Genomic DNA, 14,645 nt, shown 5'->3' on the forward strand with positions numbered 1-14,645 from the left:
CAGCTAAGTGGGCGTCCTGGACCCCTAATTGTGAAGATTCAGACCTTCCCCCGTCTGCATTGCCCAAGTTCTGGGTTCCATGTTGTTCCTGCTATTGTTTGAAGGGACGATCAAAACGGACATTGGCTGCATATACACGGAGGTAGAGAATGCATTGTATATTCCCTTGTGGGCTCTCCAATGCATGCAATGAAGACCAACTGACACCCACAGGTGTCTGGCTATTATCTGGCTGCTGGGAGGACGCTCCGTCGACATCTTAAATGGAAAGGCCGTCCGGGCGGCTGGCATGTCCCTAACCTTGGGGGCCTCTGTTGTTCTGGCATGTCACCACATGACAATGCAGGCTGATATTTAAGAAGGCAGAAGAGAGAATGGAGGGAGGAGGGGATTAGCTCACCTATCGCATCCAAAAGAGGAGATGGGTTTATTTATAATCTGGGTTGGGCCTTATTTATTGTCTCCTCGGGCAGAGCAAAGGGGGCACCCGCCGAAGGAACCGTCTCCAAACAGCACCCTGAGCTGCACAGTTTGGTCTTAGAAATGGTGAGTAAAAGGAGGAGAGAGGGAGGGGCCGTGAGTTGGAATGGGAACAAAAGAAATAGGAATTCAAGCATTCTGGGTAAAAAAACAGAGGGTGCCTTTCTGTGAGTGAGGATGTTCCAAAGAACAAAAGTTCTAGTAGCAGGTAGCACGAGGTTCCCTTCAGAAAAAGTTTGGCTAGCCTACTTAAGCTGGCATTAATTGATAGGACTTGGTTCTGATCAAGGCGCACGTATTCCTTCACACCTAGGGTGTTTATCAGTGTAGATGATTTTATAACTTAGTTCGAAGCAATGAATTAGGGGTGCCCAAAACGAACTCCAACGATTTTTCCTTACTGGCTTGACATCTTTCTCAGACCACTAGTGTGACATGGGCTTCTTTCCCTTCACACATTCTGTCCCTTTCTGCATTCAAATCCTTTCTTAAAACCTCCAATTTACCCTTCTACTTTAAGCACGAATATTTAGTCCCCAAAACGTCAAAATCCATATATCGGTACATCTCTTTCTTTTGGGCATCAAATGTGAAATTGCAAACTTCTTGGGTCAGGGAAACCCCTTCGTGGACTTTTCACGGGGCGTTTTCCATGGATGGCACTTAGTCAATAGCCACTAAATACAACCGATCCTGGTCCCATAACTATCTTGACCAATAAAGCGGTAAAAATGGTATTGTGTTCGGCTCATGGCCTTCAGGTAGGAGGCCTGGGGCCATTATTTGAGCCAGCAGAAGGGACCTTTAGAAGCGAAGGAGATGCCGCTGAGTGATATTGTGTTTTATCTCCCCAAAGGCGCCCAAGAAAGCTAAGAAGAGGGCGGAAGGTGCCAATTCTAACGTCTTCTCCATGTTTGAACAGGCACAGATCCAGGAGTTTAAGGAGGTACGGCAGTAAAATGTTTGGCAAACCGTTTGTATTACGAATCCAGATGAGCAGAATATCCTGACCCAAAAAACATGGAAAACGCAGGCTTCTGTTCTGCTTGCACAATTAAGAGTCCGTATTTGAATTTCAGCCATGCTACCTAATCTAAGGCCTAAGGAACTGGACACTCATCCTATCTGTTTTTTAAAAAGCATGGAAGTGTGGGCTTAAGTCCCAGATGATTCTACATTCTTGTAGATCAAAGGCTGTAATAACCAATTTAAAAAGGTTTTATTGGGGCTTAATCTGAAGCCTGGCCTTAGTCCTGGAACCTGGCTGGAATGTCCGAGCTGAATATTGCAGCGTAAAGTCTGCCAGATTCCTTGTGCACTTATAATTCCAGCCATGGAAAGTTCGTTTATTTGTTTTGTTTGATTTTGCCTCCTGGGTCGATGGTATAAGATTGAATTCATTTTTATCTTTTCCTAAACCTTATACATTCCCCCACAGTCTCGGGGAACCCCAGAAAGACCCTGAGTTCAGCGATGTATCGTGCATAATCACAGAATAGGGCTGGGGAAAGATCTCAAAAGAGCCATTTGAAAGGCTGGGCACACACTTCTGGGTGAAGACAGCTGGGAGTGGCCGATCTGACAGCGAGGCGAGGCCCTTCGTACATGCCGCTCCATACCAGACATGCGGTTTCTCCCTTAACAGGCTTTCACCATCATGGATCAGAACCGCGATGGTTTCATCGACAAAGCGGATCTGAGAGATACGTTCGCAGCACTAGGTAAGCCAAGAAACGCCTTTACGTTATGAAATCCATCAGCGGCCTATGAGTAATTGATATAGGACCCCATTGAGGAAAAAAGTGTTTCGATTGTCGTTCCTTTTCCACTGCCCAAAATGTTAATATCAAGATGTAGAGCACGAGAAATAAGAAATAGAGAAATCCAGAACTCTGGCTTGAAATAGAACGGACAGTCCCCAGTTTTAACAGCGCTCTAGGTCAAGATGATTTATATATTTCCAAGCCAAAGGAAGCTGGTATGAACGACCGGGCATCTCAGAATTTCTCAATTTTTACAATGTTGGCAATAAATGTAAGAAAATTCTCCATTCTTCCAGGGATGGGAGGGATGCTACTTGTCTGCTGCTTGCTTGTCAGGCCTCTCAGGTAAAGCAGACAAGGAAACACCACTAGATGAGCTGATTCTACTTTAGTGTAAGGCTACATTAACAGAACTTTCCAAGTCTGAAAGTCCAAAACTTCCTCCCATCACTTTTAATGGCTTGATTCATAAGGGGAGGTTCTTGCTAAGTTTGTTCCTCTGACCACTGGAGGGGCCTCCCTTTCTTCTCTGATCTTCCCCTCATCCTCAAGGTCATCCACAGATCCACACCCTCAAGGTCATCCACGCATTGCCTCAAAATAGCTGCGCCTAGCACAATCGCCATAGGTCTTTCAGTAGTTTCAGGGGGATTCCTTCCGTTCCCTGCTGAGGGATTATGCCTGGTTTGGTTTTGCTCCCTTTAGGGCGTCTGAATGTCAAAAATGAAGAGCTCGATGACATGATCAAAGAAGCTCCTGGACCAATCAACTTCACCGTGTTCTTGACAATGTTTGGAGAAAAGCTTAAAGGTAAGATTGAAGGCTATGATTCGGTTGCAAGCAGTGAGCACCCTTGGTGAGATGTTTAGGCACCCACCCATACAGACACATATATGGGCACACCCTTGATATATAACCAACCAACCTGGGAAAGAAGAAACTACAATTGTAAGGAGAAAGTCAAAGCAGATTAAAAGTAAAATCAAGACTAGAACGTCCAAGAATGTGCCGAGAGTGTCACGGGTCTAATATGTTGTAAGCTGCCCAGAGTCACTTCGCAACAGGATAAAAAAAAACAAAGAAACAAGCAATCCAACATTTAAGGTCATGTGCTGGACTCCCAGTTCTCCTGGAGAGCTTCCTTGTGTGGCTCCAGGAGGGTTTCATTCCAGTTCACCTGCCCGTTTATTTTCCGTGTAGCCTCAGCCTTCCCACAAACTTTGCAAGAAGGACCACTTTTACGAAGTGTTCAGCTGTCTCAGACTTCCTCTCCGCCTCCTCTCCCACCCGCCTTTTATTTCCTTTCAACTTTCCAGGAGCAGATCCAGAGGAAACCATCCTGAATGCATTCAAAGTCTTTGATCCGGAAGGCAAAGGCTTAAAGGCAAGCTAGTAAGTATCTCCGGAGCTTCTCCACTTAAAATGGTCAGAAGATCCCTGGGTCCCTTTCTGCCTCTCTTCATCCCTTTCTTCTCACCCCCTTAGTAAGAATAGATTTAGCATCACCCCTCTTTGGAGAATCTGCCGTGATGCAAACGTACAATCATCCTGGCTGCCTCTCGTAAAAGCAATTAACAGCTTTTTGTCCCCATGGGCTCCAGCCTGGATTTCAGAAATAAGGAAGCTATCACTTCTATTTTTCACGTGGAGTAATGGGTGGAATGGAGACGGATATTCCTTTGCATCTAATCCGGGTTTTTATTTTCCAGCATTAAAGAGATGCTCATGACGCAAGGAGAACGGTTTTCAAAGGAGGAGGTAAGATAAATTTCTGAATCATTCGATAGCCTTTCTTGGGAATGCAATTCAGGAGTACAGCCCGTTGGACTGTCTTCAAAATGAAGATATGCAATTTTACCAAAGAGCCACTGAGGTATTAAAACTCAAGAGGAAATTGTTCCGGCTTCTTTGTTCTTCCAGGTAGAGCAAATGTTTGCAGCCTTCCCCCCAGATGTAACTGGCAACCTTGACTATAAGAATTTGGTGCACATCATCACACACGGAGAAGAAAAAGATTAAGAAATGGTGGGAGGCCACTCGGCGTGATGACAGAAGTGATACATTCTCTGGCCAGCTAAGCTGGGCTGTTGTGTCTTCTCTGTCTGTTGTCATCCTCTTGGCAGTCCCAGCCCTTTGTCTGTCCTATCTGTAGAAAGAATGCAGCCATGTCTGGAGAAACCTATTTCTAAAATTGCCTTTGTATTGAATTATTCAGAAAAATCTGCGCAGCCCTTGAAGAATTATTATGGATGAGGGAGTGGAATAAGCTGAACTCACGGCAAGCCGTGTTTCTTTTCTGACCCCAGAGCAGGGTGCGTTTCTCACTTAGCACACGCTAAGAGGCTGTCCAACAACAGTAGGCAGAGCTGAGGCTTCACCAACAGGACCACAAGTTTGCCCCTTCTGCTTTTTCCATTTCTGAAGAGCAGGAGTAGGGAACCATGATTACTATATGACCGCTGGACTTCAACTCCCAGAATTCCTGAACCAGTCATGCTCAGGTTGGGTGAGAGGAAGGCAAGATTCCAGCTTAGAAATGGATAAAAGACAGCACACAAACACACACTGCACAACCCAATAACCCCACATCTTGAAAGAGAAAAGCATGAACATTGGCAAAGGCATCTTGTTTGATGTTCAACTGGAGGAAGGCATGACTCCAAAAAATTTTGGCCTGATGATGTTATTTGGGTTTGCTCACAAAGTTTAGGTCCCAGTCCATGTGTGATGCTGTCCCCCTAGGGGCTTCCTCTTTGGATCACTCAGGAGCAACATACCAAAGCAGAGAAAAATATGCCAGGTGTGGATCTTCTAAAAGCAGCTAAGTAATCCTATTGTTGGAACAAGGCAACCATTTTCACCAGGGCATATCAATGGAGGCTTCCTACCTATTAGAGCAATAGCAATACCACTTAGACTTATATACCGCTTCATAGTGCTTTGCCACCCTCTCTAAGCCGTTTACAGAGCCAGCCTCTTGCCCCCCAACAATCTGGGTCCTCATTTTACCCAACTCGGAAGGACGGGAGGCTGAGGCAACCTTGAGACAGTCAGGATCAAACTCCTGGCAGTGGGAATGCAGAGTTCGCCTGCAATACTGCATTCTAACCACTGCGCCCCCACAGCTCTATTGATTTACCCACCTGCTATCTCTCTTAATTTCCCTCCGTAGAGTTGCATTTCTATTCCTTTCTCTCCTCAGAGCAACCCCTTGAAAAGGTCAATAGGCACATCTCAGCTCCTGCTGATCGTGGAAATGTGAGCCCAGGATCTTTTTCCCTCCCAGTTCCCCGCTATGTCAGCTGCTACACTAGAGTGAATCTCTTACCCAATGGAAGCACATGGCTGGAACCACACGATTGTCCTTCTGGGTGCACGTAGAGTTGTCCATCACCTGCTCTTTCCAAGGAGCTGGTCATGAAGTCAGCTGTAACAGGCAGGCTAACCTAACATAGCTTGAGACACATCCAAAGCTAGCGGCTGCACAGTTTGTGTTGAGCGTCCAGGATTGCAAAACCAAATTTCCAACGTCTACTAGCTTTGGGAGCCGGCCAACCTGAAATGCTCCAGCTATATTGGGATTACAACTCCCAGGTTTTTCAAGAACTACACCAGGTGCAATCCTTATGGTATGGCATTTGCTCTCTGTTAACATGCTGTGAGATAACACAGCTCATTCACAGTGGGCTATAAATAGTAAAATTGTCTGGTATCTAAAAAAGCGCGCACCATTCTTGGATAAATCCAAATCATGATCCTACTTCAGTCACTCCACACCTTGAAAGGCATAGACCGAAGGACGTTTCCGTTCACGTCTTAAAATGTCTTATTGAGACGGTTTTCTGTTTTTTTAAGATGTAAAAAATAAGAAAATTAGGAAGGCTTCAGATCTGATACATAACTCGGTTATAATGGAGCCACACCCATATAAAATATCAGCCCTATGACGAACGTAAGACAAAGCTTGGTCAACACTGAGCCATCAGGTGGCTTGTTTAGAAGATTCTGCACCTGTGCTGATGAGGATCAACATGAGGGTTAACGAACATTAGTTCAAGAATGAAGTGGAGCTCGTGGATTCCATGACAGGTGCTTCACCTCTTTTCTTCTTGGGGCCTTCCTCTTTTTATTGGAAAAAAACGAGGTGCCAGACACATATCCCTTAATCTTCTTTGGCTAATAGAACCTGCCAAACCAGGGAAATGGCTCCACTCTGCAACAGCCGCACAGTAAAAATATAACAACAACAGAATCGATACCTGTGTCAGGTGTTTCAAGGGCAAGGAGGAGAATCTCCTTTACAGGGTAATAGAGGGGGGGGGGAAATGCTGACACTGTGGGAGTCATTTTAAGTGCTCTGCAGCATCTTTGTCAGAACAGAGGATGCCTTCCATAAAAGTACATCCAAGGAATTTGTTGTCCTGGAAAAGAGGCGAGAAAATGGTTTAACTTCCACAATAGTAAAACAAAAACCTGATGCAGCATGAATGCAGCCCTCATCAAAGTGAGATTCTCTGGTTGCGTTGAACTTTCACTTCTGTCTTTCCAAACTTTGATGGCTGGAGGACGATGGGAGAGATCCCATTAGATATTTGAGGGTATATTTTTTTAAAAAAGAGAGAAATTCAGGGAAACCAAAAACATGACTGCAAGCACGACAGCAAGCTGTGGAAATTCGAGAGACAAATGCTTTCTTTGTGAATACTTTTTTATCCTATGCAAAGAAAATCCATCTCGATATCCCATTCTGTACTGTGTGTGTATATATATATATATGTATATGTAAAAGTAGATACATGAATCTAAAATATATGAAAGCAGCCGATGAAGAAAAACGGTTCCTCATCCTGCCGCTCGTTTCTATCTTAGCTTCTATACGGGTGACGCTTTCTTTTTATCTTTGCCACTCTCCAATCGTTCCGTGGGGGAATTGCTTCTGGCTTTTTCCTTCTCCTGGTTCCCCAAGACCAGGGCCCGCAGGTTATCGTGGTCCAGCGGTTCTGCTGTTGGGAAAGGAATGAGAAGTTCAACGGGGTTATAGTTTGGAGACCAGGCGGTTTCTTTCTTTTTAAAATCACAGTTTCATTGAACCACCCTATTTACACAGCATGAACACAACACCAGCTTGTTGTGTTCTCCCCACTCTTAGTCTCTTTTACTGATTGATTTGGTTTTTCTTGAAATGTCTTTGGGAAAACTCAGGGAAGAAAGCATGAGGGAATTCTCTTTGCCCTTCTTCTAAGAACTTCCAAGCCAGACTTCAATAGCCAGAGCCTCGTTCTTGCCGGCTCCAAATTCTGCACGGCCGTTTCTTCTTCTTCTTCCTGCAGTTACTTACTAGGCTCTGCCGTGTCTGCAAAGGGATCCACGCTGAGAGAAGGTGGAGCCACTTTAACGGTGTCCATTTTCTTCAGCAGAGCACTCCCGCCCAAAAAGGGATTCAGCATTGGCACCGTGTCCAGCTCCCCTTCGACTTCCTTGTAGCGCAGGAAGGATTCCACCAGCAAAAGGTCATTGCTTTTCTTTTCGAGAATGCCTGCCGAGAGGAGAGAAGCAAAGGGAACCCCGAGGCGGGGAGGGAGGGAGCGGTGCTTCACACACCTCACACAATGCGCAAAAAAAACGGGCAGTTTTTAGATCAGGTTTTCCCAATAAACTCGGTTCGATACTGATAAATTTGGTTTCATTGGATTAAAAGGGGAATTTCTCATTAAAACCTGACGTACGAAGACTACACAAGCTATAAGACAGTGTTTCCCGACCCTGGGAACTTTAAGAAGTGTGGAGACTTCAACTCCCAGAATTCCACACATCTTATAGCTCTCAAGGCTGGGAAACACTCTAATCAGAGGAGAGAAATCCCAAATGGAAAGTCTCAGACAAATGAGGAAATATGCTAGAAGGCTTTACCTGGCCGAAGACGGGCTCTTATGGAAGGTTCCCGAGGCCAGTTTGTATGATTGCCGCTCCTAGCTTGGCACACCTACACGCAGGGAGCCCCTAAGGCTCTCTAGGGAAACCCCCCCGCCCCCAGGCGATCAGCTCAGCGTGCTACCCAGGCCACTCACTGAAATACTGCATCAAGTTCTGATCCGTGATCTCCCCCGTCTCGCCCAGATGCTGCATGATCTTGGTGGCATCGCAGCCGATCTTCTGGAACAGGAAGTCCAGGGAGGATTTCAGCTGGTCCAAGATTTTGCTGGTCTCTTTCAGGTTGTAGGCGTAGAGATTGATCTTTTCGGTGGTCTTCTGCAGCTGCTCCTGTGGGCAGAAAAGGGGGCTGATGGGGCTAGAGGGACCGCGAAAGTAAAAGTATTACCAAGGCCCCCCAGCCCCCAAGCTAAGCCCAACCGATTCCCACCCTGAAGAATCATTTTCTTTTATAAATAAGGGACAGGGGACACTGCCCTAGTCTCTCCCCCATTCCCTCTCTCTCTCTCTCTCTCTCTCTCTCACACACACACACACACCAGTTCTATTACATACCTCCATGCCTTTCATATTGCCATGAATTATATCTTCAGCTGCTTTCTGCTGGGATTTCAGATGGCTGATTTCGTTCTACAAAGTTCAGAAATGCATCATTTTGGCCTTCAGGCCACGTATGAGTTTGCTACGTATATTTCCAAAAAGCAGCAGGTTCAGAGGGTGCCTCTTTATTTATTTAACTTGGAAGGCTGCTTGATTCTCAAGTGACCCTGGCCAGTTTTACATAATGAGAGAGGGTTTAAAAAAAGGTGAAAGGAGAACAGGGGTAAGCATGCTCAGATAAAAACACCCCCAGAAAGAAAGAAAGAAAGAAAGAAAGAAAGAAAGAAAGAAAGAAAGAAAGAAAGAAAGAAAGAAAGAAAGAAAGAAAGAAAGAAAGAGGAAGGAAGGAAGGAAGGAAGGAAGGAAGGAAGAAAGAAAGAAAGAAAGAAAGAAAGAAAGAAAGAAAGAAAGAAAGAAAGAAAGAAAGAAAGAAAGAAAAAGAAAGAAAAGAGAAAAGGAAAGGAAAGGAAAGGAAAGGAAAGGAAAGGAAAGGAAAGGAAAGGAAAGGAAAGGAAAGGAAAGGGGGAAAAAACCAAACAAACCTCCCAGGGGCTCAACCAACTTCCTAACCCTCAAACCCTTGTCATCAGAGAGCGGAATTCCGATTTATAGGAAAGCTTCCCGAGCGATTTCCGGAGAATCAAGCCAGGTGGATTTCGCTGCGGTCTCTCCCCAAGCGGCCTGGTTTGCCTCTGAGAAAAGGCTTCGCTTTTAAAAAGTGGCCCTTCACCCTTATCGGAAGGGGGATCCCTGAGGTGCAGAAGAGCTGGAGGGCAGCAGAAGCTGAAGGCCCTGACTAGGGAGAGGATCAGCCCTCCAGCTCACGGTTGTCCCCAAGGTGCGTTTTCCAAGAGGCAGCTGGACTTTCTGGGTGGTGTTTTTTTTTCTTTCTTTGAAGACGTTTCGCTTCTCCTTCAAGTCAGAGCAGAAGCAGCTTCTTGGATGGGAAGCGAAACATCTTCAAAGAAACAAAAAAACACCCAGAAAGTCCAGCTGCCCCTTGGGCGGGGGTGGGGTGGGGGTGGAAACACCCTTGGGGACTCAAGACCCCAAGGACCAACCAAGCTGCCCAGAGGAGAAGAAGGACAGAGCCCACCTGGACCATCTCAATCCTCTTCTGCAGCCTCTCCATGTCATTGTTCAGTTCGGTGACGTAGCTGAAGTAGGCGAAGTTTTTCCCTTCCTTCTCCAGGTAGTCCTCCACCAGCTGCTCAATGTCCCCGTTTTCCGTCAGCTTCAGCAGCCGCATGTAGGCCACCTCGTAGCTCTCGAAGCTCTCCCCTTTCGACTTGGCCCGCTTCCTGGCCTTGACCGCTGAGAGAAAGTTGGGCTGGCTCTTTAGGATATAGGGGGCCAGTTGGGCAGGTTCCCCTACAGAACAACTGACCACCCAGCCAAGAGAATGCCCACCGGGGTTGTTATTACTAGGTGTACGCACACACACATCCAATTAAAGTGGTGCTGTACAAATTATTAATAGCTTTCATATCTGTGTGTTTATAGAACCCTCTGCATAGGTGTGTGGATAGCATGATTGCTCAAAAGTTCATCACTTGCAACACCAGGCAGCACATGCTAACACTGTGTGTGTGTGTGTGTGTGTGTGTGTGTGTGTGAGTGCTTTTGAGTCATTGTTGATTACTGGCAACTGGCTTGAAAAGTCCCTGGTAGGACTAGAACTCCTGGTCTCCTGGTTTCTAGCCTGGTGCCTTCGCTACGACACCAAACAGGCTCTCGGGAATGGGAAATATTGCGTTGCTGGGTTTTTCAATCCTAGTTTGGGAAGATCCAACGTATGAGGGGCCTTTTCTTCTTGCCTCAGATAGCATAACACCCCCCCCCCCCACTTACATTGGCATGAATCGAGTGACCAAACGGTACCTTCTTCCTTTTTGGCCTGTTCCTCGATTTCACAGCGATCCACCAGTTTGATGAGCATGAAGGCCTTCAGCTTGGTCTCGTGGTTGTAGATCCGCTCCAGCTCCCGAAACTCTACGTTGAACTGGGCGATATCCTTGGACCGCCGTTCATTTATGGCAGAGATCCTGGCCAGAGCTTCAACTCTGATAAGAAACAGAAAAGCAGATGGGAGAGGGAGAGGGAGTGGATAAATATCCTTTTTAAAAGCTGCTCTACACGATTAATACTCCGCAGGTTTTGAAAAATGAAGGATGCAAGGAAACCTGTTTGCTTATTCCTTGAAATAGAATTGGTTTTGTATCTGCGGAGAGCATTTGGGCTGGAGCCACGAAGACTTTGGAATAAGAGATTGCCCTGCCCGCCTCCTGTCATCCGACAATCAACATTTTCCATTTTATTGCAGAGAAACAGGAATCCCACCTTAAAAAAAAACCTTTTGTTTACAGGGAGACCCTCCATTAGAAGGGCAATCTCAAATTCAGCCCCAACAGTTGAAGTTGCAGTCCTGAAAGTGAGCAGCGGGTTGCGCCCTTAGTCGTCCCACTCCTCTTCCACCTCTTCCTCCTCCTCCTCCTCCTCCTCACCTCTGCTCGTAGGCTTGTGTTGACTGCTCAATGGATGCGTTCATGGTCCTCTTTTTCTGCTCCAGCTTCTTGTAAAGCCGTGAGTAGATGCCTTCAAAAATCGCCTTCTGGCACTGCAGGGTTTCTATTTCTTCCCGGAGCATGGCATTTCTGGTCAAGATCGTGTCAAAATGTACCGTGGCCTGGAGGTCAGAGGTTAACATTAGGAAAGGACCCAGGAGGCTCTAAAGCAAGAGTTAACGACGTTTCTCAAAGTCACGGAAAAGAGCAGCTAACAACGGGGACAGTGATCAGAGGGTGGAATTTGCAGAAGGCCTCGTTCCCTTCTTCTTTCTGCAACCCTGCGTGTCTTTATTCCTTACTGGCACCTCCAAACTTACGGAGTAGGAATGGTTTAGAAAGGGGAGGTTTGGAGAGCAAGAGGTCTGAACGCCTGAAAGACAAACTGATGCTGAAGTTACACAAAGTTAGGCCAGAGTTCTCTGTCCCAGTCCTTCAATGTATTTTCTCAAAGGGGAACGCTCAAAAGAAGCCATATTATTTTATGTTCACCCGCATCGGTTATACCTGGTTGTTCTAAATTTGGAGTTCTTCTGCCCCCTCAAGTTTATTTTGAAGGGCTGTCATTGTGGTTCTTATTTCAGCTGCTCCCCTCGAGGTGGAGACAGAGGCCGGTTTCTCCAGCAAGAGGAAGGTTAGCAAGCCTGCAAATGGCAACTCACATGATTGAGACGGTTATCCAGTTTGTGGATTTGCTTCTGAAGCCACTTCCCGTCGTACTCCTGCCTCAGCTTCGTCATCAGAACTTTTTGGGCTTGGATCTTTTTTTCCACCTCTTCTATCTAAAAGCAGAGGGAGAAATATCTCAAAACTCTTTCTATTCGTTGAAAGGAAACGGTTGGAGGAAAACGACTAATCACTGCAGTGCATTTGCTAATATCATCTCTAAAAATTGGATGCTTAGTCGTGTACAGGTAGTCCTTGACTTACAGCAGTTCGTTTAGTGACCATTTGAAGTTACAAGGACACTGAAAAAAGTGACATATGGCCCGTTTTTCATACTTCTGATTATAGCCGGATCCCCATGATCGCAAAATCAAACTTCAAATGCTTGGCAATTGACTCATATTTACGACGGTTGCAGTTTCACAACTCCAGTGATTTCACTTAACAACTTTGGCAAGGAAGGTTGAAAAAATGGTACAAAACTCACTTAATGGATGTCTCGCTTAGCAACAGAAAGTTGGGGGGGGGTCAATTGTGATCCTAAGTCGAGGACTACCAGTACAAGAAGTCATTCCTGCTCCAAACAACAAAAACAGAGCCAAGGAAATCGAGACTGGAGAGAGGAAGAATATTCCCCAAGCAACAGAATTTTCCTCATGTGCTTTCTACCGCTGGCGGTCCTTGGGGGTTTGGGGTCTCTTAGCTTCTGAACGGGAGACTGTGTTTGCGCAAGGTTTAGGGCATGCTAAACTAGTTTTGATTTGCAGGCCGAGTGTACAGAGGAGTCAAAAGCAGAGACAGAGAGGAGGAGAGCTGCGAATCTCACGCTCGCTGCTCGCTTGCTCCCAGGCTGTCTATCGTGCTTCACAGGCCCCGCTTGGTAAGTCGCACATTCCCCCAAGCACCTTGTCATCCAGTTCTGCAATCAGATTCTTGGTGGCTCTGATGAGAGCATCGTACTCGTCTTTGGTCTGCAGAAGGAATCTGAGCTCCATGAAGTTCCGGTCATCTATGAAAAGGTTGCGGGGCGAGTTGGTGAGGCTTAGCAGCGCATTAATCTCATCGTGTTCTTGTTTCAAGGCATGGATGTGTTTTCTGTAAAGGGAAAAAGGAGGCCTGTGTCCAGAGGTGTACAAGCGTTCCAAGCGAGGCCGGCAAAGCGTGAAACCCTAAACCACGGATTCCAAGCTAGAGGGGGCTTGAATTGGGTACGTCTCGTTTAATGAAAAGAAGGACCGGGGGGGCAGGGTAGCAACGTTTCCATATCTGAGGGGCTGCCCCAAAGAAGGGGGGGGGCAGGGTGTCAAATTATTCTCCAAAGCCCCTGAAGGCAGAACAAGAAGCAAGGGATGGAAACGAATCCAGGAGAGAAGCAACCTGGAATTAAGGGGAAACTTCCTCACAGGGAGGACAGTTCACCCGTGGAACTGCTGGCCTCCAGAAGTTGTAGGTGCTCCATCACTGGAGATTTTAAAGAAGAGACTGGACAACCGTTTGTCCAAAATGGCATAGGGTCTCCTGCTTGAGCGGGAGGCTGGACTAGAAGGCCTCTAGGGTCCCTTCTGACTCTGTTATTCTGTTTATGCCCTACAACATAAGTCACGGTTAGCAGGAGTCGACCGACCAGCGTGCGAAGGTGACTTAGACAGATTTAAACGGGAGCAGGTAAGCTTGCGTTCGCTTTTCTCAGCCATCAGAACATGTGATTGGTTGGCACCTATCCACGTGGGTCGTGCCCACCCGTGCCCACCCCACTGTGGCAGCTCCTGCTTCGTCTCTGGCAGACTCACTCCTGATGGAACAACTGTTGCTGTGTTTTCAAACCGAGCGACTTGCGGCTCTCCACCATGATCCAGAACTGTTGCTGCAGCTTCCTCAGTTCGATCTCTGCCATCATCTCCTTTTCCTTCTCGGTGTAGTCAGAGTTTTCACTCCTGGATGACGTCCTCCGGCGCTGCAAGTCAGATATTTTTAAAAGAAAAGGGTGTTTTTTTTCCCTTTAACTGGGCTTACGTTTCGTCTGGGATTACAGTTCCTCTTTTCCCCAGGGAAGCTATTTCCCCTTTATTCAGAGTGAAATAAAGCAAAGTTATTCCATCAGAACCAAGCACTAACTTTCCCGAAACCTACACACAGGAGGGGCCTATTGTTCAACTGTCGTGACTAACCTACCATAGCTTGCAGGGGAGGGGGAGAATGGGTGGGGCTTGCAATACTTGACCAAGTGGGATACTTCAGCTCATTGGTTCAGCCAAATCAAAGCCAAAACAGAAGACATGATTGAGATGGTGCAAAGGCCGGTCCTTTTCTGCAATTCAAACAAACTCTGCCAATCACAAATACAGCAAGGGAACCCGTTAAGCAAGGTTGCCTCCTTTACCCTAAAGCCCTGCTCAGACTGTCTGGCTTTTGCAAATATGCTCTTGATTGGGGCAGGCAGACAGACAGACAGACAAAGTGTTTCTCAACCTTGTGAACTTCAAGATGGGTTGACTTCAATTCATAGAACTGTCTGGGGAATTCTGGAAGTTGAAGTCCACCCATCTTAAAAGTTCACAAGGTTGAGAAACACTGAGAGGGATGGAAGATGATAGACTGGATGGATGGATGAATAGATAAACAGAGAAGCTATTCCTAAACT

At 46.4% G+C, this 14,645-nt stretch overlaps 2 protein-coding genes across 2 annotated transcripts; one reads left to right on the top strand and one right to left on the bottom strand.

Annotated features, from left to right (window-relative positions):
• The first annotated feature begins 469 nt into the window (after positions 1-469).
• MYL2 (myosin light chain 2) lies at positions 470-4,463 on the top strand. The gene is made up of 7 exons (XM_026719375.2): positions 470-546; positions 1,337-1,426; positions 2,126-2,201; positions 2,949-3,053; positions 3,560-3,635; positions 3,953-4,001; positions 4,164-4,463. The coding sequence occupies exons 1-7, from the start codon at positions 544-546 to the stop codon at positions 4,260-4,262; spliced, it is 498 nt and encodes a 165-aa protein (XP_026575160.1). The 5' UTR covers positions 470-543; the 3' UTR covers positions 4,263-4,463.
• Positions 4,162-13,950, bottom strand: CCDC63 (coiled-coil domain containing 63). The gene is made up of 10 exons (XM_026719338.2): positions 13,795-13,950; positions 12,910-13,099; positions 12,001-12,120; positions 11,279-11,460; positions 10,656-10,837; positions 9,871-10,088; positions 8,730-8,804; positions 8,312-8,504; positions 7,582-7,779; positions 4,162-7,246 (listed from the first exon to the last, which is right to left on the bottom strand). The coding sequence occupies exons 1-10, from the start codon at positions 13,899-13,901 to the stop codon at positions 7,116-7,118; spliced, it is 1,596 nt and encodes a 531-aa protein (XP_026575123.1). The 5' UTR covers positions 13,902-13,950; the 3' UTR covers positions 4,162-7,115.
• Between the last annotated feature and the right edge of the window lie 695 nt (positions 13,951-14,645).

The sequence above is a fragment of the Pseudonaja textilis genome, chromosome 15, assembly GCF_049901715.1.
Source record: "Pseudonaja textilis isolate UNSWEBS1 chromosome 15, rPseTex1.2, whole genome shotgun sequence".
In the NCBI taxonomy this organism is placed as follows: Eukaryota; Metazoa; Chordata; class Lepidosauria; order Squamata; family Elapidae; genus Pseudonaja; species Pseudonaja textilis.